Below are 22745 nucleotides of genomic sequence, written 5' to 3'. Positions count from 1 at the left end.
TGAGAGGTATCATGAAGAGCGTTCTATTAAATAAGAAGGTTTTGAAATAAATAAATAAATAAATAAATAACAAACAAACAAACAAATTCTACTCTGGACACCAAAGGCAATATAAAGATACATTGCCTTTTTTAGGTACTATCACAGAGATTGCAGAATTTAACAATTCTTAGTTTGAGAGGGGGGAAAAAAAGTCAGTTCCTAACATCTTTGAATTACTCAAAATTATATGCAAGAAGGAATTTTTTTATTAATGGCCAATAATTTCTCATTCTCATTTGTTCTTTAATCAAATAATGATGCTACATTCTATCTTTAAGTACATAACTGATATAAAAACAGAAAGCTTTAACTTCTGCTTTCATAAAACTTAATGCCAAAAGAGACATCAAAACCTTGTGAGCTACCACCTTAGAGCCTTGGTGACTCCTTTCAAAATGTTATCACATAAAATACCACATTTGAGCCTAGCAACCTGTAGATAAGCAGGATAGAAAAACACTACCTGACTGACCAGAAGAGAAATTGAGGCTACATGAGACTCCAGGCAAGACCAGCTGAATCCAGGTCTTATAACTCATTAAACTAGAAGGTCTTCCTCTTCTCCCAAATACTTAAATTTCTAAGCCCATCATATCAGATATAAGGCTGCATGCATTTGAAATTTTTCATGGAAATAAAAATACATTAAATACATAATACAGGATTAGTGACTTACTTTGTCTGGAAAACCTAACTTAACTGGAGAAGGATTCTGGAGAGCTAGTCCCTGACACTGACCTGTATATGTGGCTTCATCTGCTTCCAGGTGACAGAATGAACAATCCCTTGATTGAGATAGTTGAATGCCTGCTGAAGAACACGGGGGGCTACATACTCTTTCTGTCTGTATTGGTCTAAAATTTTTAGTAGTACCTACAGGAAAAGAGAACAAGAAAGTAGAGGAGAACATAAATAATTTTCAGATTAAAAGGAGGGGCATTTTAGGCAGGACACAAAATCCAGAATCGAGAGAGATAAACAGATTTTAGGGACTATCGGTATTTTGTGAGAAAACCCACAGGAAGTTCTAATTATTAGATGGGTCCATGTTCTTTTGAACTGTGATTTCCAGCCACATGTCCCACTTCTAACCTGGGGAACAACTCAGGGTAAGTCTACACTCTATGCTATGTAACTAAGCTCTTCAAATAAGTTAAGACTCCTGTTAAAAGAAATACAAATAACAGACTGTACTAATTGAACACTGAAAGCATCTACACAGCAAGAGACACCATAAACAGATTTCAATATTTCATAAAGGTGCATTTCAAATTGGAAGGGAAATGATTAGTTATCCAAAAAAACAGTATCAAGACAACTGATGAGCTCTATGAAAAAAAAAAAAAATAGTAAGTCAGCTCCCTAAGTAAACTCCATACCAAAATGAATTCCAGATGGGGAGCTATTTCAACACCACCAACAAAACAAAAAAAAAAAAAAAATGAAAGCATCAGATGCCTAGGAGTAAGTATCAAAGAATTTAGTTTTATAATCTTAGACCACAGAAAGTCTTTGCAAACATAACACAAAACTAAAAAGTTATTTTTTATTAAAGTCTTATTTTTTAAAAGTAATCATTTGTGAGGAAGGAACCATGCCCAAAGTGGCTGTGACTGTCCCAAGGACCCTCCATCAGAGGTAGCGCTACAACAAAGTCCAAATCTTCCAATTCCTGATCCCAAAGCACATCACTATAGCAAGCTTAAAACTGAACTGCTGAATAAACAAAAAGAGCTCTTTCAAAACATGTACAGAATTTATAAAGCCAGAACACGAATTCAGTTCAAGTTATGTAAAATTCACGTTTATAAAAGTTGTCAGAAGTCCTACCATCAATTAGATGCCCTTTCTGCAATGCAAGCTAAAAGTAGATGCTACTGAACACAGGTCTTTCTAAGATAGTTGTTGCTCATACCAAGTGGGGGTAGTAGGAGAGGAGATACAAGAGCAAAGAAGAAAACAGTTTTTCATAAGAAAACAATTTTTAAATACTAGGAACATATACCTTAAGTAACCAAGGTATAAATAGTTTATGACATAGATACAAAGCCATGAAATCTGAAAGCATGTTACATACAACAACATACACATGTATATGTGACACTGGAAAAACTGGGCTGAACACACTTCAAGAAGCCGTCAACTTTAGGATGCCTAATGAGTTGAACAGCAGTGGAGATAGCAGAAGACAAAGCTGACCAGCTTCCTGATTATCCTAGATCTATTCTCTTTGGCCAGAAAACTGACCCTCATCCCAGAGAATGCCTGAATGGATCATTTTATTCATTATTCACTAATTTTCCCTACAGACTGCCTCATGGGCTAACAAAATAATTTGTGAGAAAATTACAGCCATAGTTCTCCTGAATTGTCATGAGACACCTTTTAGAAATGATAATCCATAGAATGATACTAGACAAAATGATCGTCCATAAAAGGAAGTATTTGATCTATGACGACAGGTTTGAAGTATTTAACTTGATACCACTGATAATAAAGCAGACTAATATGCACAGATTTATAAAAACCTAGAAACACCCTCTATGTTGTTAATGGTTTTTACTATGTTTGATTAATCCTTACTTCCTTACTGTGGTCTTGATACAGCCAGTGCTTGAATAGTTATTAAACTTCATTTGTTGAAATATAAACAAAAATGTGATTCAAATGGCAATACAGGCCAACCAATCTTCACGCCCAAATGTCCTTTGAAGGTTTTAAATATTAATACCAACTTGGGATTTCTTTCTCAAGAACTCCTAACTTTCACTGTATAGAATGGTTCCCAAACTTCCACAAAAATGTGTAAGTTCTTCGCTGAAGCTCTTAACTTCTGAGCTCTACCCATCTTGAAATAGATCGGCTCATTACATAAAACTTCTGATAGAAAAGCTTAGAAGAAAGAGGTGAGGATTAAAGGAATAGAGAATAAGACATGCATAAGAGATCAGAAAGTTAACAGAAGAACCCTATCTAAGCATTGGTCCTGCAACATCGGTATCAACAAACTTAGAAGGTTTGAGTCTAGCATCTAGGAGTTTGGAAGGGCACTTCTTGTGGAAGCTGCCATGGCACATCTGGTTCTAAAACAGATTGCACTATATTAGATTCCCAGAACTACCATTTCAACATCTATAAATATACAATCTATTAAGAATTCTTAGTTTGAGAGGGGAAAAAAAAATGTTATATGTTTATATAACTTACTTTTAAATGAATAGAAATGACTTAACTACTTTAAAAAGTAACTGTCTTTCTATTTAAAAAGCATACGTTTATTACCTGCTGAATTCCCACTGCATAGGTTTTCAAAAAGAATTCAGAAAATTCAAAGTATTCTTTTGTGACATTTCCTGGGCTTCCATATCTTAAAATACAAAGAGAAAATGTTTAAATACTATAAATTTTTAAAACAAAGCATGCTCACTAGTTTAAATATTGTCCCTTGTTGAAAGATCTATTCTCTTTGGCCAGAAAACTGACCCTCTCCCCTTTTCTACAAGCCCCAAGATGAAATCATGATGTGCTTGTTGTACTTAGATTCTGGGCCATACTTAAAATTTCAGCAGACACGTCCACCTACCTAACCAAGAATTTAACCAAGGGCAAATATTACAAATAAAAATGTTATATCTGATTTTTTTTTTAAATAAATGTTTCTATAATTAACTTTGACTAACTTGTCTATGGAGCTGAGTAGCCATGCACCTTCTTGTACAATTCCTATATATTTTCAATGAGCTAACCAATGTCATGTATCCATTCTTTTTTCACAGAGGAACAGAAAGGTCCAGAGAAGATGGTTCACTTCATTATGATCCCAAAGCCAACAATCAGTTAAGCCTACCTTAAAACAAAGGGTAACTTTTTTTGCCCACTCTGGCTCTTAAAGACAAATAATGATACACTGTGGAGCATCAAGAGACCTATCCAGCTTTACTGTGTCCAGTACTGAAGTATTGATCATAAGATCATGAATCTAATAAAGAGAATTACCGTTCAAAGAGACGAGCTACAATATGCAGTGCCCATTTCTTACACTTCCACCAGACTAGTTCTGGTCTATCATCCTCATCAATCTGCAGAGTCTCCTAAGAGGACAAAAACATCCACATTAAATTTCTGCATAATAAAAGAGTTTATGCAAATAATAAAAGCAGAATAAATCTTGTTATAGAGTACATACTATTAAATGTGAGTTTAGATTGCCATAGAAATGCAAATTCTTTCTTATAGGTTGCTAGGTTGAAATTAAATAAGCAAAGCAAATTTCAACTAATGCTGTTGTTCACATTTATCTCCTATTTTCAAAAGGCCCAAATAAGTGGAAAACAAAATACAAAACACCATGTCCCTTGAGGAAACTCTGGGATGACAGAAAGGTTTTATATCTTGTCTTGGGTAACAGTAACACAGGTGTGTGTTTGTCAAAATTCACTAATCTGTTCCCTAAGTTCTGTGCATTTTGTATATAAATTAAACCTCAATATATTGTGTCCCAAGATATGGATAAAAGAAAGAGTACTGCACATTTGAAGACAAGCTGAAATTTTAAAATGTTACTTAGTTATTTTGACTAGTTTTGAGTTAATTTCATAAGTGACATATAGCATCATTGTTATTACAGATAAAAACAAGACACTATCTTTCACCTATCAACTGGCAAACTTAGAATTTAATGTAACAGACATTCTCAATCCCTACTTATTAAAGTTTAAGCCAGGACAATGTTTCTAGAGAGCACTTTACAAGATCTGTCAAAGCCTTAACCACTTCTAGGAGTTTTTCCAAAGAAAATAATCATGTATGTGCATAAAAATTTAACTACATCCTTATAGTTAAAACACTAACACCCTAAAGCCACCTAAATGTCCAGCAAATGAAACACTCCACAAAAATGATAGTATAAAAACATTCATATAAAAAATATTTATAAGAGATTTTAAATGAAAAATGAATTTCAAAACAGGACCTACATATACCATTTTTATTAATAAAATGTGCCTATATACAGACCCGGGGGGGGGGGGGGAAAGACCAAAGCAATAAATACCAACTTTTAAAAATGGTTTTTATCATCTTTAGTAATATTAAATACAGTTTTTTTTTTAATTTTGCCTATCTGAACTTTATAAAAATGAGTATGTATTACTCTTTTCATTACAATAGTAATTTTTTTCCAAATAGCAAGCTAGGATAATAAATCAGTCTACCACAAACATCCCAAACCCTACTTTTCCCAGTTTTTCTCAACAAGAAGCCCTTTCTTACGGGAGGAACTGTCCTGTCAATAATAGTTCGAAAGATCTCCATCCATGCAGTCATGGTTTGGTTATTCACCAGCTGAAGAGGCAATGCATACTGAAAACAGAAGAACATCATCATCAAACAGCAATTCCTCCCTTCCAAAAAAGGCAGCATATGAAATGGCTAACATTTGACCACAAAAATGGTAATCTCATATGGTTTAACCTAAAATTTAACTTAAAATAGATCTAAAAGCATATGCAAATTAAAATTTTGAAAATCTAGAAATATGCATGCCATGAAATGTTTCTGTGGACTACTTTTTTAAAAGATTTTATTTATTTATTTGACAGACACACACACACACACACACACACACACACACACACACACACGGCAGGGGGGAGCGGGGCTTGGAGGCTCGATCCCAGGACCCTGGGCTCATAACCTAAGCCGAAGGCAGACACCCAATGGACTGAGCCACCCAGGCACTCTAAACTACTTTTATTTTTTTTTAACTACTTTTAAATTTAAAAAAAAAAAATCCTTTAATACAGTAAGGTCTCATTTATTCAGCATGAGATTCTAGAAAAGTGATTTTTACCATTTAACTCTTTGTGTGTCAAGTTTTTCATTTTAACCACTTTTTTCCCAGCTTTATTGAAATACCACTGACATACAACATTGTGTAAGATACACAATGTGATAATCTGACCATATATATATACACCTACACACACAGTATCATTAAAGGCACACACCAGAGAACTGCCTCAACCAGGCTAGTAATATATTAGGGACATCTTTCTAGAAGTGACACACAAGCTGAGACTTGGAGAAAGAGCACAAACTGGCCAGGGCATAAAGGACTAGAGTGTTCCAGACAGAAAGACAGTATTTCAGAGGCTCAGAATGAGACAGAGCATGACCAAATGAAGTAGATACCTGGTCAGGATGGCTAGAGTACAAAGTACAAAGGTAAGAACAGTAAAAGATAAGGTAGACCGATGAAGGGTTTTATAGGCTATGTTAAGAAGTTCCCAGTTTAAGTGCAATGGGGAGTTGTTAGATCCTACAATAGGGAGCTGAAGAGGTACAGATTCCGGGTTAGTGGGTTAAGTGACTAAGAGTTCACGTCTGAACAAACTGAATTCTGGAGTATGATTGTAATATCCACGTGCCCTGTACACAATAAACATTTACTTAATGCTACTTAGACAAAAATCAATTTAATTGTATCATACGTTTTAAAACAAACTTTTCTGCCTCTTTCCAAACTAGCAAACATTAACTTTGTACTTACCTTATCATTATATCATGCCTTTTAAAGCTGCCTAAATTTTTGTTTCCAGGATTCCCAGAGGGAGCATATTACTTTGGTAGTATATAATACAGTACCAAAATGATGAAAAATCTTGAGGTTTTGCACTGGTTTTTTTAGGTTTGTAGCAGCATATGTTGAGAAAAAAACTTTTAGACTTTGCCCTCTTAGCAAATCAGAGGTAGAGGCTTTAGGAAAATTATTTCAAGAGCCTGGTCTTACTTCCTGATTCCTACGATGCTTCTCCAATGGGAAGGGCAGTCTAGCCTCAGTATAAATGGGATATTACTATATCCAGTAGCAAAACCTCTCTCTGAATAAAAAACATTTGCCTCAGAGTAAAGTGATTCTCCCAAGGAAACTTCCTGAATGGTGCTTATTAATAAAAAGCCAGGGCAGCCCAGGTGGCTCAGCGGTTTAGCGCTGCCTTCAGCCCAGGGTGTGATCCTGGAGACCCAGGATTGAGTCCCGCATCAGGCTCCCTGCATGGAGCCTGCTTCTCCCTCTGCCTCTCTCTCTCTCTCTGCCTCTCTCTCTCTCTCTCTTTGCGTGTGTGTCTCTCATGAATAAATAAAATCTTTTAAAAGAAAAAAAAAAGCCAAAGGCATCATATATCTTCCTTTCCTATTACTTTAAAAGAACAGTAGGGGGGCAGGGAGGATAGTTTCCTAGTATCCTAGTATCTTCCCACCTCAGATTTACTTCCTCTCCATCTTCCCTTTCCCTGCTAAGCTGGAAGAAAAAAAATTACTTCAGACCACCCTTTATAAAAAGTTTAAAAGATGAGGGGTGCCTGGGTGGCACAGTTGGTTGAGCATCCTACTACTCTTGGTTTCGACTCAGGTCTTGATCTCAAGATTGTGAGATTGAGCCTCATGTTGGACTCTGTGCTGAGTGCAGAGATTCGCCCTCTCCCTCTGCCTCTCCCCCCGGTCCCCCTCTCTCTATCTCTCTCTAAAATTAATAAATCTTTAAAAAAAAGTTTAAAAGAGGAGTCTAGGGGAGCCCAGGTGGCTCAGTGGTTTAGCACTGCCTTCAGCCCAGGGCGTGATCCTGCAGACCCAGGACTGAGTCCCACATCAGGTTCCCTGCATGGAGCCTGCTTCTCCCTCTGCCTGTGTCTCCACCTCTCTCTGTGTCTCTCATGAATAAATAAATAAAATCTTGAAAAAAAAATAAAATAAAATAAATAAAAGAGGAGTCTAAAAATATAAATCTTTATTGCAGTGGAATATTCTAAAACATTACAAAAGTACTTAAGTGACATAACAGCCAAAAACAAAACCAACTATCTTGGCTCTCTAGCTTGACAACACTACCCTCTTACATGACTGATCTAACTAAAAAAAAAAGCATGTAACAGAGTTTGACTCATTCATCATCAAACACTTTAAACAAACTAAAAACAATTATTCTTCCTCCACCCAGATCTAAATACTTTATCCAACTCTCCCAAGGATTAAATTTTAAATATTTTTATATCTAACACATTCCATCTCTGTCCTCTTCTAATTATTTTTTAGACTCTCATATTAATATTCTTTATAGCTTTCAGATAAGACAAAGGAAGTATTTTAAATGAGAGAAAATGAAGCACTAAATCTTTGTTAGCTTTAAATTGGGTCACACTGCAAAGAAACTATCACCCGTATGATTTCCCAGTAAAAGAGGGACCCTCTTCTTTTCCTTCTTCTTTTCCTATAAGCCTAACTTATCAACAGGCAGAATGTTACTGATGGATGAGTCAAATAATCTCTGGCAGTTTTAATTACTCTGGTTCTTCCTCACTGACACTTCAGACACTGGATCAAAAGGCATAGTCAATGAATCTCAGCTCTGCCCCTAAGATAAACGTGGACAATTAAGTTAATTTCTGTGAGCTTGTTCCTTCATAGGATTTTTTTAAAAAGAAATACATGTGGGAATATATAATAACCTTTAACATATTGACACTCATTAGGCACTTTCCATGTCAGGCAGAAATACAAGGTCCTATATTTACCTTCTGCAACAGAAACTTACCTGAACAAGTGCATAAAAGATTTTCAGAATCTGCTTCTGTAGTAAAACAGAATAATGTGAGGAATCAGGAAGGAGTTGCATGATTTGTTGTTGAATACGAGGCAGAAATATCTGCATTGCTGCTATAAGAGGCTCTCTTTCCTCTGCTTTCTTATATCTACATGTGCAAAGACAAAAAGAGAAAAAAATAATTCCCCCCCTACAAAAAGGAGCTATAAATAATGAATGAAAAAAAATTTTTTAAATATATGTTTTTTAACTAGATAAAGTTAATGAAACAAAAACATTCCAAACACTGGCTTACATTTTGTTTGGATTCTTAGAATAAACTTGAAAGAGAGTGGGAAAGAACATATCCCTCTGTTAGGCAGAGAAACCTAAAATCTTTCCAAAAACAGTTAAATTGATTTAAAACAATTCTACACTATTTTGCAAATTTCCAAAATGAATTTTTCTATGACTTACATTAATTTTCATCATACCACAATTCTTCCTATAAAATACAAGTTGATACTCCTGTTTAAATAGACATTCCTATGATATAACAAATAATGCAGGGGAAAAAAACATTTCTTCTTGTAATATACTAAGTTGAGATGTTAAAATAGTTTGCAAACTCAGGTGCTCATAGATCACTTTGATGCTCCAAATCTCAAATATCTTCTAAAAACTCTAAAAAGTCTGAACTAATTAGTTTTTTTAAAGGTACACTACAGGACCCTGCATACATAAAGAGCAACCCTCTTAGAAACCAGAAAGCAACTGCTATTAAATGTGATGCTCACTAGTCTCCTATGTCCCGGGCAACTTTTATGGCAAAGGATGTCACTAGCAATGAAACTTTAACATTTTCTATTTTGTATCCAGAAAGATAAATATTTGGTTTACTTAATAATGTGCTCACTTGAAGAACTTAAATATTAAGGTACCCCTCTCTCTCTCTCTCTCTCTCTCTCTCTCTCCCTCTCTCTGAGTTTCCAAGGAAAGCTGTTAATAAATGGGCCTCTGAAACTGGCAAATGAATTCAAGAAACACTGCATATCTTATCACTTAGAGATTAGCTATGTACATTAGTAAATTAAAGGTTCTTTGAATAACTATAGTAAATAAACATGTTTGTGCTTAACCCAACAATTCCCAAACTACCCTGATTCTGCAGAACACCCACACAGCAGACCTCTGTGCATAGAGAGGTGTAATTTAATTCTAAGTAACACAAGACTGGTATCTTTAGCCAATAGAAATCAACTTACTCATACGTCTTCACCAGTTGATACAGACATAATAAACTGCCAAGCCAGCTTCCACTGCTCTGTGATTGCAAGTAATAGTCTATCTTGTCGACTACCGCTGGCCAGTGACCAGGGAAATCATATTTAATGATGGCACGGAGACACATTGTTAACTGGACTCTATAAGGTGGGGGGGGGGAAAAGTCCAAAATCTAAGTAGTTATAAATATCAGGTTTCAAACACCTTTAATATTTTACCCAAAAGCACTCTAACCCCTATTTACCTATATTATATAGTTACATATCTCGGGGAAGGGGAAAAAAGAAAAGTTCTATAAAGAAAAACCACCTCAGTAGCTCCATTTCCTGAAAATAAACAGAATAGGTAATTTCCTACAATGAATGAAAACTTTCAAATGGGATTATCCTAAATACTGCCTTGGGGAGAAAAAAATCTAAAACTAAAAATTCATTTAAAAATTTTCAAAAAAAAAGAATGAATCTACCACAGCTCTGCAAATTTTCCCCAGCTTGTTACCTTTTTGTATTTTGGTTATCACATCCTAAGGGGGAAACAAAACAAAATAAATAAAATATTGTGTCATTTCAGCTGGAAAAACTTAGCCTAAAAATAGCCAAAGTAGGTAAAACAGAGGCTGACATAACAGTAGGAAGCATCTCTGTTGAGTCAAAACCTTGAAACATCCATTATCAGTTAATAGCCAACACAGTATGCTGCTCCTATCAAAGCTTCCTGAGACAGCAATTGTCCTTTAGACTAAATAAGAAACAAGTATTAGCTGGTAGTTCTTAAAGAGGAAAGCTAAGTTTTCTGCAAAGAAATGAAGAAAAAAGCAGTAAGAAAGACATAAAACAGAGAGAATTCTCTTTAATAAAACTACAAATTTTAATAAAAGATGTGATCTCATAATATTTATGTCAGTAACCATTTCCTCAATGGGATCCCTACTGTAACTAAGATTGGAAAAAAAAAATGAGGAAAAAATTTCTCTCCCACAAACTATCAATATGTCCTTATATGGTCATTTGCAAATGGTTAGAAAGTGAACCTTGCTAAATTAGGATTGCATAATGCAAAAAAAAAAAAAAAAAAAAAAAAAAACGCATGTGTTCAGTTGGCTAATAACTTCCATTCACGGAAATGAAACACACAAAAAATAATGCCATTTCTCTATGTTACCAAATCCCTTTGAAAAATTTCCTTTGCCACGCTCTTAAACTTTAAGAATAGTTCTTCATGAATTATTACCAATAAGCCTTCAGGATATAAAAGAAGCAACTGTCCCATAATAAAGATAAAAGTCCCCTTTTGTGTCACCAGCAGTTGTTTCTAAACAATAAGTAGGTTATTTTTGTGGGCAGTAAAACTGAAACTTGTCATTTCTTCAGATTTCACCTTCTGGAGACCTCCCAGTCCCTTCTTACTCCAACCAACCAAAGAATGGCTATGAGCAGCCATCCATCCCTTTGTGCGTTACTATGTAGAAGCATTACAAGATTCAGACGGAACTGAAAGTGTAAAGATTCTAACAAGACATGGACACACGATGGTGCCAGAAGGGGAACCACTGCTGGGCACCCATTGAGAATAATAGTGATTTTCTTTAATCTGTACACATCCTTTCTCCTCTTAACTAACAAAAGAGCCACACAGAGAGGAGTTCAATGTTTGTTCTCCTTCCTTGCTGTTTCCCTCACAGGTTCTTCCCTATCCTCCTGCTTAGGACATAATGTACATTAGACACTCAGGGATAAAGCAATAGCTCATCTGTGGACGTTAAACAATTTCATCCCCCTGCGTCAGTTTCACCTCTTTCCCTCTTCCATTTTCAATAGAAATCTAATTACTAGCTCACAAGAAAAGGATTTCTTTTTCCTATTTTATTTATTTTTTAAGATTTATTTATTTATTCATGAGAGACAGACTGAGAGAGAGAGAGAGAGGCAGACACAGGCAGAGGGAGAAGCAGGCTCCTCACAGGGAGCCTGATGTGGGACTCGATCCTGGATCCCAGGATCATGACCTGAGCTGAAGGCAGGCGCCCAACAGCTGAGCCACCCAGGCATCCCTGTTTTTCCTCTTTTAAAACTGCAAAATGTTTGTGACTCTGCAGCTCTGCTGTGAAATAGCAGAAGCCGCCGGCATTATGTGCGCACCTTAATCAAAATTAAAGATCCAGTTCCCCAGTTATAGTAGCCACATTTCAAGTACTCAATAGCCACAGACTCCACATGGACACAGAAGATTTCCATCATCACAAAAAGGTCTACTGGACAGTGCTGCCCAAGAGCATCTAACCTAAATTTTAAAAACCAGAGCCAATTTTCTATCCTGTCTTCTCCAAAGAAAAAGATACTCAGTTCAAAAAAGAAAAAGAAAAAAAAGGAATGAAAAGATAGGTAAAGTTTAAAGAAAAGTGGTAGGTTAAAACTCCCAGGAATCAATTTCCCTGCCAGGGGGGAAGAAAGCAGATAGTAAAAAGTAAAGAGATCATAACTAAAAACATAGGTTATTTAAGTAGCAGGGATTTATATAATCTTAGTTAACTTTGATTTTTGCCTTAACTGGCAACGTACAGCAACTAAATCTTTTCCAAAATATTGAGACAAAGATTACAAATGCAAAGACAAATAGGTAAAAGAGTATTTTTGGAGTGCCCACCTTCATTATTTTATCTCTCTAGAAATACAAACTTGAGACTGATGATTAAATCCAACCTCTCCCAAACATTCTATGCTTCCTACTAATCATATGTAGTATAATGTACCTCACTAAATCTGGAGACCGAATTATTCCTTCCACGATGTTATCACGTATTTGCTGGCGATCATTTTCATGAATGTTGAATGGAAATACTGCTTCTCCCGGGGGAGGTTCTCGGTCAGGCCAGTACTGTGTCACCATGTTCTTTAAGTAAATGGCAGCTAAGGTAGAGAAAAATATGCTAATGTAGCAGTATTAAGAAGATGGCTTTAATTCAGCTTTAGAGAGCACGAAAGGCTGAGCCCTTCACTACTAAACATGATACTCAGCAAAAATGGAAAAAAATCTTACAATTATAAAAAGCCAAGTGAGGAAAGGAAATGTGTAAGAATTTAAAGTTTCTCATTAGCTGGTAAAGCAAATCTAAGCAGAAAACTTTTCATTATATCAGGTTTCAGAGTTTATAGGACAGAAAAATGATCTAGGAATCAAGTATATATATGCTGAGAATAAATATAAGGTAGTCTAAATGAAACTCCACTAACTGTATTTTGATAGCATAAAGATCATACTGTTCCTAATGACTAATGCTGAGTCCACAACAGGTGAAATTCTACCGTCCTTCATATACACTGCTTTTCTTGTTTTTGTTTTTTCCTTTACTGGCCACTATTCTACACTACCATATTTGAAATACTGCTAATTTCTATCAAACCCTTCTGAAATATTTACCACTTGTAAATTAAACAATAAGGAAAAAAGACATCAATCTTCAAATATCTTTGTAAAATCTCAGGAAATTTCTTATCTATTTCATCAAAATACATAATAATTTTGTTCCTATTCTGTGTAACCATCTTCAATAGTTAGCAAATGGCTTCTGAAAGAAATAAGCTGATGTATGACGACAGGGTTTTGATAGGGAATGTGAAGCTTTCTAACTATTCCAGCTGAACACAGAATGTAAATAAATACTTGTAACATGATATATAGAGATAATACATAAGAATAAAGAGATGTGCTCTGCAAAGCATTATAACTGTCTTCTCTTGAGTTTCTCCTCCCTCTTCTTCCCCCACCCCACCGTCCCTTCATCCCAATTTTACATAAAACTAAACTGGCTCACAAGTATTATGACACCGAGAATAAACCAACACGTTCTACACTGAATATATATATAACTGAAATTTAATGAAATGATGAACTTGACATACTATATGTTCCTCTTTCATTAGTTTTGATTCAGTCAAGGTCTGAAAAAGAGAATTCCATTTGAGATTTCCATTTTTTTTTTATAAAAACAAAAATTATTTGAGAAAGAGAGAGGAGGCAGGGCTTACTTGTTTATAATCAGACTACACAAGCTCTAGACTAAGTACCTACCATCTTTTATCCCAGTACATTTATTATATTATCGGCAATAAGAATTTGGACTATTGAAAAAATGAATAAATGATCTAAGAATATGGCCCACCCTGTCAGTAGTTCAAACTGATTTCATTAATCTCTGCAAAAAGAAAATCAGCTACATTATACACAAAACCAAATTTTAATCCTATAGAAGAAGCTTGAAAATAAACTGCAAAGTTCAGACAGCAGAGATACAGACATGGTAAAATCGTGGACTTATTTATAATTCAGTCGTTAAATGTCATTAACTTTACTACTAAAAACTATTTTTATTATCGGGCACTATACAGGATGGCCTATGTAAAAGGCACACTAATTTGTAAATGTTAAAATAAATCCTCAATTAGAGTCATCTGGGTGGCTCAATCAGTTAAGCATCTGACTCTTGATTTCAGTTCAGATCATGATTTCAGGGTCCTGAGATTCAGCTCCTCATCGGACTCCACACTCAGTGCAGAGTCGGTTTGTCCCTCCTTCTTTCCATTTTGCGTCCATACACATATGCACTTTCTCTCTCAAATAAATAAAATCTTTTTTAAAAATTAAATCCTCAATTACTTAAAATAAAATTGAGCATAATGTAATAATTTAATAAGAGAATATTAGTTTCTCTTACAGATAATCATGGATTGCTAAGAATAATGAAAAAAAAGTACCAAAGATAATTCAAACTATCAATAATCTAAAAATCTCCCTTTAATTATTTTTTTAAGATTTTATTTATTTATTTATGAGAGACACAGAAAGACAGGCAAAACACAGGCTGAGGGAGGAAAAGCAGGCTCCATGCGAGGAGCCGTATGTGGGACTCGATCCTGGGAATCTGGAATCAGGCCCTGAGCCAAAGGCAGACGCTCAACCACTGAACCATCCAGGTGTCCCTCCCTTTAATTATTTAAAGACACCTATCTAACCATTTACCAGAGCTAACAAAACACAAATATCATCTTCATCCAGTCATAAAGGAATTAAACCTGGTTTTTCTACAAAATCCACTTACCATGCTAAGCCTCTGAAGTTTGAAATTAACTTTGTAAAGCATACGCACAGTTCTCTCCTTCTCAGATACAACAAACATCACGTAAGCCCTATGCCCTGGACTCAGACTCACAACTACAAAAATACTGCCCCCAAGCCAAAAAATTAAGAACTGAATATTCTGCAGAACTATGTCTTCCTATTTAATATTAGCATAATTTTTTACATTTTTATGCAGGCTGATTTTTTTTTTTTTTAAGCAAAGATCACATCATTCTTTTAAATGTCATGATAAAATGATAAATTACCTGCCTGGGTGTTGCCATAAGGTTCTTGGGACATCCTTGTATTTTAATAATAAATAGGGTAGAAAATTTATAAGTGGCATTTAAATTCAGGATAGTTATAGAATTTAATACTGTGTATTTCAGATTCAACGATAAAATGGATTATCTAGGAGAGATAACTGTCCTAATAAACTAAAAAATTAACAACTAAGATAAACTCCTGTGACTAACAGATTTGAAATCTACATAATTTATGAAGAAAAACTGCCTACAAATGCTATTTACATTTCATATCAAAACTTTTTTATCTAAGTTATTAAGATTCAAAGTTGTATAGATGATATGAGGAACCTAACATTTAATTCAGTGTTAATACAAAAGTAAACAAAAGCAACTTAGTGAGAAGATTCAAAAAAAAATTTTTTTTTAAAGATTTTATCAATTCATGAGAGACACAGAGAGAAAGAGAAAGGGGCAAAGACACAGGCAGAGGGAGAAGCAGGCTCCATGCAGGGAGCCCGACACGGGACTCGATCCCAGGTCTCCAGGATCACGCCCTGGGCTGAAGGCAGCGCCAAACCACTGAACCACCCAGGTTGCCCAAGATTCAAAATTCTAAATGTTAATATCATTACTATCCATTGACCCAGCATTTCCATTTCTTCATTTATTCTTTGAAAATATTCCCACAAGTATCCAGAGATAAATCTAAAGAGCCTCATTATAGCTTTGCCTCTATCAATAATAACAGACACAATCAAGGAAATATCCATCAAGTTGTTTAAATAAACTATAGTAGTTCTGTACAAAGAAATAATGAACAATTGTGATAAAGCATAAAGTACACATATCTGCATATACACTGACATGCAACACCCCCCCTCAAGAGTATATGTTCAATGGAAAAAGTTACAAAACACCATGTGTAATAAAAACAATGTTTGTTACATTTTAAAACCATTGTATCGGGCAGCCCCAGAGGCAAAGCGGTTTAGCACCGCCTGCAGCCTGGGGTGTGATCCTGGAGACCAGGGATCAAGCCCCACATCCGGCTCCCTGCATGGAGCCTGCTTCTCCCTCTGTCTGTGTCTCTGCCTCTCTGCCTGCCTCTCTCTCTCTCTCTCTCTCTCTGCCTCTGAATAAATAAAAAAGAAAATAAATAAATAAATAAAGCCATTGTATCTATAGGAGAGAAAAAAGAATAGGAGAACCTGCACCAAAGTTGAGGACAGCTACCTTTAGGGGTGGAATTAAGGGCAATCCAATGAGTTTTTGTAATGTTTATATGTAAAGAAGACATATTAAATCAAACTGCTTTAAGATCTTTAAAAATACTATTTTTACAAAGACTCACAGGACCTTCACAATGGCCCTATAAAATTAAAATAGGTTCCACTTAGCAAAATGTAATTTTAGAACAGCCCTATTTTATAAAACAAAGATTAAACAACTCAGAGTTATGGTTTCAGAAAATCTACATACAAGTCTTATAAACCTTAGTAAAGTACCAAATAATTGCAACGTTGTGTTTTTCCATAGGTTTTTCTTAACAACAAAGAGATCTTTTAGGAAATCATACATATTACTACAAGTATTTTCCCACAGCTAATGATTCCTTACCTTTTTTTGCTGTTGTGTTCAAGGAAAATTACTTTTATCAGCATGTAGAGTATAATCCTACCTGTATAAAATTGTTGATCTTTCCTTCTACCGACCTGCAAAGACTAATTAATGTTCACCTAATGTTAATGATGGCCATTTCTGAGCAATGAGTATTGAATAATTGTTTTACTTTCATCTCTGTATTTTTCTGTATTGACCAAATTATTTATAATGAGTATATACTGAGTGACATGATTTTTAAAAACGTTTTAAATATCAATTGTTTTTAATTAGCATTTGTTGTTTTACTTCCTTTATCTTGAAATTACCACCTTTCAGGACTCATGACACTCCAAGACTGTCTCCCATTTTTTTACCTTCTGGGCTCTAAGGACCAGCTCATTAAAAAGGCAAAAAGAGAAACACACAACATCATGGAACTACCGTAAAATCCCACCGATTTGAAAGTAAGTCTCATATTTAAAACAAAAGTCCAGGGACGCCTGGGTGGCTTAGCGGTTGAGCATCTGCCTTTGGCTCAGGGTACAATCCTGGGGTCCTGGAATCAAGTCCCACATCAGGCTCCCTGCATGGAGCCTGCTTTTCCTTCTGCCTGTCTCTCTGCCTCTCTCTCTCTCTGTGTCTCTCATGAATAAATAAATAAAATCTTTTAAAAAATAAAAATAAAATAAAAGTCCTGTTCCCCAAACATGTGTTTAGGAACATATGTGCACATATTACCTCCATGATCTGACTTATGAATGGAGCTCAAATCCACATACATAAATTCAGTTTTCATCTTTGGACCCAAAGGGTCGGCCACCAGGAATAACAAAATTAGGGATATTAATCCATTAAAAGTGTGAAAGCTAAGGGGGAAAATGGCAAAGTTTCAGAGGCAAGGAATTGGCAGGAGAAAAGGAGTGGAAAGGCTAGGAGAGGTATAAGAGCCTTGTATCTATTGCTCTAAGTTTCCAGGGAAAACAAAAGTGAGTTTTTAAGCCATTAGAAATACTTTGTGTGCTTCCTATTTTTTGAAGAAACCACAGATATAAATAATTTTATAAAGGATGAGAAACCTACTTACCTGCCTGGCGTACTGGGAATTCCACATGGTCAGAGACTATAATCCGAAGTAAACTGGGGGCAAAGTTGATAATCTTGTAGGACTGAAATTACAAAGAAATATTTATAAAATAGGGGATTTAAATGAGTAACAGTGCTGTTACTGAATACATTGCTGTCCAAATAAAAGGAAAACTTTTAAAACGAGAGAAATTCTCTAAGGCAAATTAAGATCACCAAAATATTTCAAATCAAAATTAGAATAAATTGGAATAAACTGATGAATAAGGGGTATGAACATTTCTATGTTTTTTTTAACACATATTGTCAAAATGCTCTCCAGAATGTAGCAATTTACACTCCCACGAGTAGTACATGCCCACCTATCCAATACAAGGTTAAGCATTATCATTTCTTCAAAACTGACTCATATTTTAAACTGCATTTCTACTAAGTTAGAATTTATCTGGGATGCCTGGGTGGCTCAATGGTTGAGCGTCTGCCTTTGGCTCAGGGTGTGATCCCGGGGTCCAGGATCAAGTCCCACATCAGGCTTCTTGTATGGAGCCTGTTTCTCTGCCTCTCTCTCTCTCTCTCTCTCTCTCTCTCTCTCTCTCTCATGAATAAATAAAATCTTAAAAAAAAAGAATCTATCCTTTTTGCTGGCTATTTGTTTTCTTCTACAAATCCTTATTCTCTTTATCTTTTTTTGAACAGAATATTTGTTTTATTCTCAATAAATCCTAAGAGCTATTTATGAATTTAAAATCTTAACCTATTATTAGACCTATACATTGCAAGTGTTTCTTCCTAGCTTATTTGTGCTTCAGTTTTGCTTAACAGTATTTTTGATAAACAGAAACATGGAAAACATGGGCTACAGAAAACAGCAGATCCAACACAGGAAAACAGACAAGATAATATCAATTATCTGTGCATGAGCTATGGAGAGGAACCAGGCCAGATTCGAACAATGTGCCTCACCAGACAGTGTTGAGAGTCGTCATCACCAGCTGCCCTCGGTTGGTGGAGCATCTTTTGAACCTGACCCCCAATAAGCCTATGCTGAAGTGCCTGCTGTCACTCTGTGCCCCACCCCACCCCACCCCCAAAGTTCTACTTTGTCCTACTCCTGAGTTTGGACAAGGGGACTTTAGTAGTTAAAAAAAACAAAAATACAAAGCAGCTCATTCCGTCTCATAATACTCTCTCCAGATATCTAGTACCTGGACCAGGTTACCATCCTGCCATATTCCCAGAGCTTACACTTGGCCTTGCCGGCTGACATTCCCAGAAAGGACTCATAAATTCTCAGTAAGGCTAAAGCCAACAGTGATGAAGAGAATCTATTCAGCGTACCTTCTCCCAGGAGCCTGGATCTACGGAGGCATCCTATTCAATATAACACTAGGTTTATGTATACCACTCAACTTTTTATCACCTTTCCTACTCATTTAATTCATAAGAGCATTTATTAAAATAAATGTCTGACTAAAAAATTTGGAGAAAATTGGCATCTTTAAAATATTGATCTTTCCCACCGAAGAACATTATGCTTTCCAAAAATCTTAATAATTGTTCTTCCATTCATTCATCCTGTGTAAATCTCAGAATCTTAAGCCTGTCATATATAAAGTAAGTTCTCTTTTATTCAAAATTGAAACCACCATTTTAAAGTAGTTTTTAGGAAAACAGATTTCTTTCAACAGCAGTTTACAGGAGTCAAAATTAATACACATTTAGCCCAAACTTCTAACCTTCTACGTTTACATTATTATAAAATAACTCATGTCTGTAACATTTGAGATACTGAAAAATCCTGTAGTGAATCACAGATTAAAACATCCATAGCTTAGTTCCAATCTCTAGAATTTAGATACATATCTTATTACACATAAGTACAAAATAACCTGTACACTTAGATTAATGGTACCTATTTAAAAGTAGTTATTGTGGAGACTGCTTTCATTTCAACACTGTTGCCTTTGTACCCATTTTGGAACTCCTCTTTTTGCAACTGCCTGCCATTTGAATGAACTTGTGCAACTTTTTGTCTTCTCCTGTCAGCCTTGATTCAAACTATGTTAATTTGACCAGCTAAAACATCCAGGGGTGAATTCAGATAAAGGCTCATACTACTTTCCTCACAAATGTTTATCCACTTTCTTTTTCCACCTTGGGAGGAAAAAAAGACATTTCTTGATATTTACTTTGTATCCGTGAAGTTTTCTGAAAATAGTTTACTTACTTAACGTAATTCTGCATCTGTTGAGAACTCACTTAAAGACCTGCTGTTTCCCATTCTCTGCCCTACCACTCCCACCACATTAACTTTGCTAGTCCTTCTAACATACCACACTGAAGGCTTCTATTGGACTAGCTCATCCCTCTGTTCCTTTCCCAGTTCTTCACCTGGTTCACTCCTTCACAACATCTAGGTCTCTGCTCAATATCACCCTTCAGAGAATGACTACACTATTTCTACCCCCAACACTGTCTCTCCAGGACTTTACCATCTATAGCACTTATGACCTGGTATTTTATCGTTTACTTGTCTGGATCCCCAACAAGAATGCAAGCTCTGTGAAAGCTGAGCCTTGTGTTAGTGTCTGCATTATAACTCAATAAATATGTTATTCACATAAGCAAACTCTCTTAAAGGGCGATAAAAATAATATAGACAGGGATGGTTGGGTGGCTCAGCAGTTGAGCACTTGCCTTCACACCCAGGGCATGATCCTGGAGTCACAGGATCAAGTCCCACATGGGGCTCCCTGCATGGAGCCTGCTTCTCCCTCTGCCTGTGTCTCTGCCCACCCCCCTCAATCTCTCTCTCTCTCTCTCATGAATAAATAAATAAATCTTTAAAAAATAATAATAATATAGACAGATGTATGGAAGCAGGGGTTCCAAAGCTCGGCAAGAAAGTAATTATTTTTATTTCCCTATTGAGGCCATGTGGAGAATGCTTTATTAAAAGAACGTACCTTTGTGGATGAGTTACTAGAGCAAGATATCTACCCATTCCTACTTCCCTTTGCTGCTCTGGGCCCAGAGACAAGGAATATTGTGCACAGGATGCATTCTTAACATTCTAAGATAAAACTGAAAATATGTTGTCCCAGGACCCCTAAGTGGCTCAGTCAATTAAGCTTCCAACTCAGGTCGTGATCTTAGGGTCATGAGATTGATCCCCATGTCTGCTGAAGTTTCTCTCTCTCTCTGCCCCTCCACACGCTCACAAGCTCTCTTTCTCTCTAAAATAAATAATCTTTAAAAAAGAAGAAGAAGAAGAAGAAGAAGAAGAAGAAGAAGAAGAAGAAGAAGAAGAAGAAGAAGAAAATGAAAATATGTTTTCCCACAGAAACAATATCACACAGAGCAATCAAGGAACCAGTCACTGGTAACAAAAATATGTTGGTTACAGAAAAACATAGCTCCAAACAAGAATTTATCCTTCAGAACAGAGGCTGTTATGTTTTGAAACTGCCTACTCTCCTACATGGCAATTGACAAATCATCAGTACACTGCAGAAGCTGCTCCTACTTCTTACACAGAGCATATGTGCTGTGGGGGGACCTAGACTAAAATACATGAGCTGGACCCTAATCACTTATGGTAGATTACCCACCCATTTATCCAACAAAGCAGGATATTACAGCAATGATAAAAAATAAGCACACAAAACCCAACATTATAATCATATTTTACTACAAGGTTATGTTGCGGTATACTTGTCTTCTACTTACAGATAATTCAAAAAAAAATACTTAGAGCATATTACAATTAAAAGCATTATACAAAATATGAATGCTAAAAGAGTGGCATAGCAATAAGCTCCTTTTACAAGTTACAGAGGAAATTACAGCCCGGGATGAAACGGGTGGATATGGGACAGGGCAAGAGTTTGGATGAAATAGATGTGAACTGAAATACCACAAAGAAAGAAAATGTAGAATTGGGTCCCGAACGTCTCTTCTAGTTCTGCAGGCTTTCCCATCAACCCTTCCCCTTCTATACAGTCAACTGCACTTATACGCTGATGAATCAGAAACAAAGCAAGGACAGGCTAACGGAGGCAGGAAAGTATAACATGATATCAAAGATATGATCCCTCCTGACACTAGCAAAATAACATCTGGCCTCATTGTGAAGAGAAGGGGGTCACCAGCAGGCCAACTCCCCTGTTCATACTAATAGACTGCAACTTCAGCTCTTGCTTTGTTCCTTCTAACCAATCCCTGGGTTACTGTTCTTCTAGCCAATCGACATATAGTACCTCTGCTCTGCAAAGCCTGGAACAGGTACTCACTTTAACTTTCCCCTATTCTGAGCGAGAGTCCTTTTCTTTTTGAGGTAACAGCACATTCTCTTTATGCTTCAGTTTAACTCAACCTCTCCAGTGTTTTCACTCTCCCTTTTATCTCTTGGGAATCCTGAATTCACACTTACTCCAAACACCATCCAGATCTCCCACTGGATTTCAAAGATTTAAAATGCACAACTGCACTTTAAAGTCAACTCCAACCAGGGAAAACCTTAGTGAACTCCAGCAGAAACTTTTACTTGAGACAGCTGCTCTCACACTTGAGGAAGCACCCAATCACCTTCCTAGCTAATTAAAACATAATCGGGGCCCACCCCCCAGAGTTTCTAATTCTCTAACCTGGAAGCCCAGCAATTTCCATTTCCAGCAAGTTCCCAGGTGATGTTGATGCTGCTCATCCTAGGCAATACTTTGAAAACCACTAATTTAGGGTATATTCCTTTACATTTTAAGGAAAACCTCAACCAGCTGTCACTCTACCCTGGG

The 22745-nt window shown here is 36.1% G+C and overlaps 1 protein-coding gene across 3 annotated transcripts in view; it reads right to left on the bottom strand.

Moving 5' to 3' along the window:
• Positions 1-22745, bottom strand: part of IPO8 (importin 8) — a 71305-nt gene that overhangs the window by 46787 nt on the left and 1773 nt on the right. Inside the window, exons 2-9 of one of the 3 annotated variants that reach the window (XM_077870573.1) lie at positions 17954-18035; positions 12654-12810; positions 9886-10044; positions 8633-8789; positions 5314-5403; positions 4039-4133; positions 3325-3409; positions 781-915 (exon numbers count right to left, since the gene is read on the bottom strand). In XM_077870573.1, the coding sequence (XP_077726699.1) occupies positions 781-915; positions 3325-3409; positions 4039-4133; positions 5314-5403; positions 8633-8789; positions 9886-10044; positions 12654-12810; positions 17954-18035 (960 nt within the window). The remainder of the gene's footprint in view (positions 1-780; positions 916-3324; positions 3410-4038; positions 4134-5313; positions 5404-8632; positions 8790-9885; positions 10045-12653; positions 12811-17953; positions 18036-22745) is intronic. The other 2 variants (XM_077870574.1, XM_077870575.1) reach the window with 2 other exon arrangements.

This window comes from Canis aureus, chromosome 25 (genome assembly GCF_053574225.1).
Source record: "Canis aureus isolate CA01 chromosome 25, VMU_Caureus_v.1.0, whole genome shotgun sequence".
NCBI lineage: Eukaryota > Metazoa > Chordata > Mammalia > Carnivora > Canidae > Canis > Canis aureus.
This window is presented reverse-complemented; position numbering and strand designations above follow the sequence as displayed.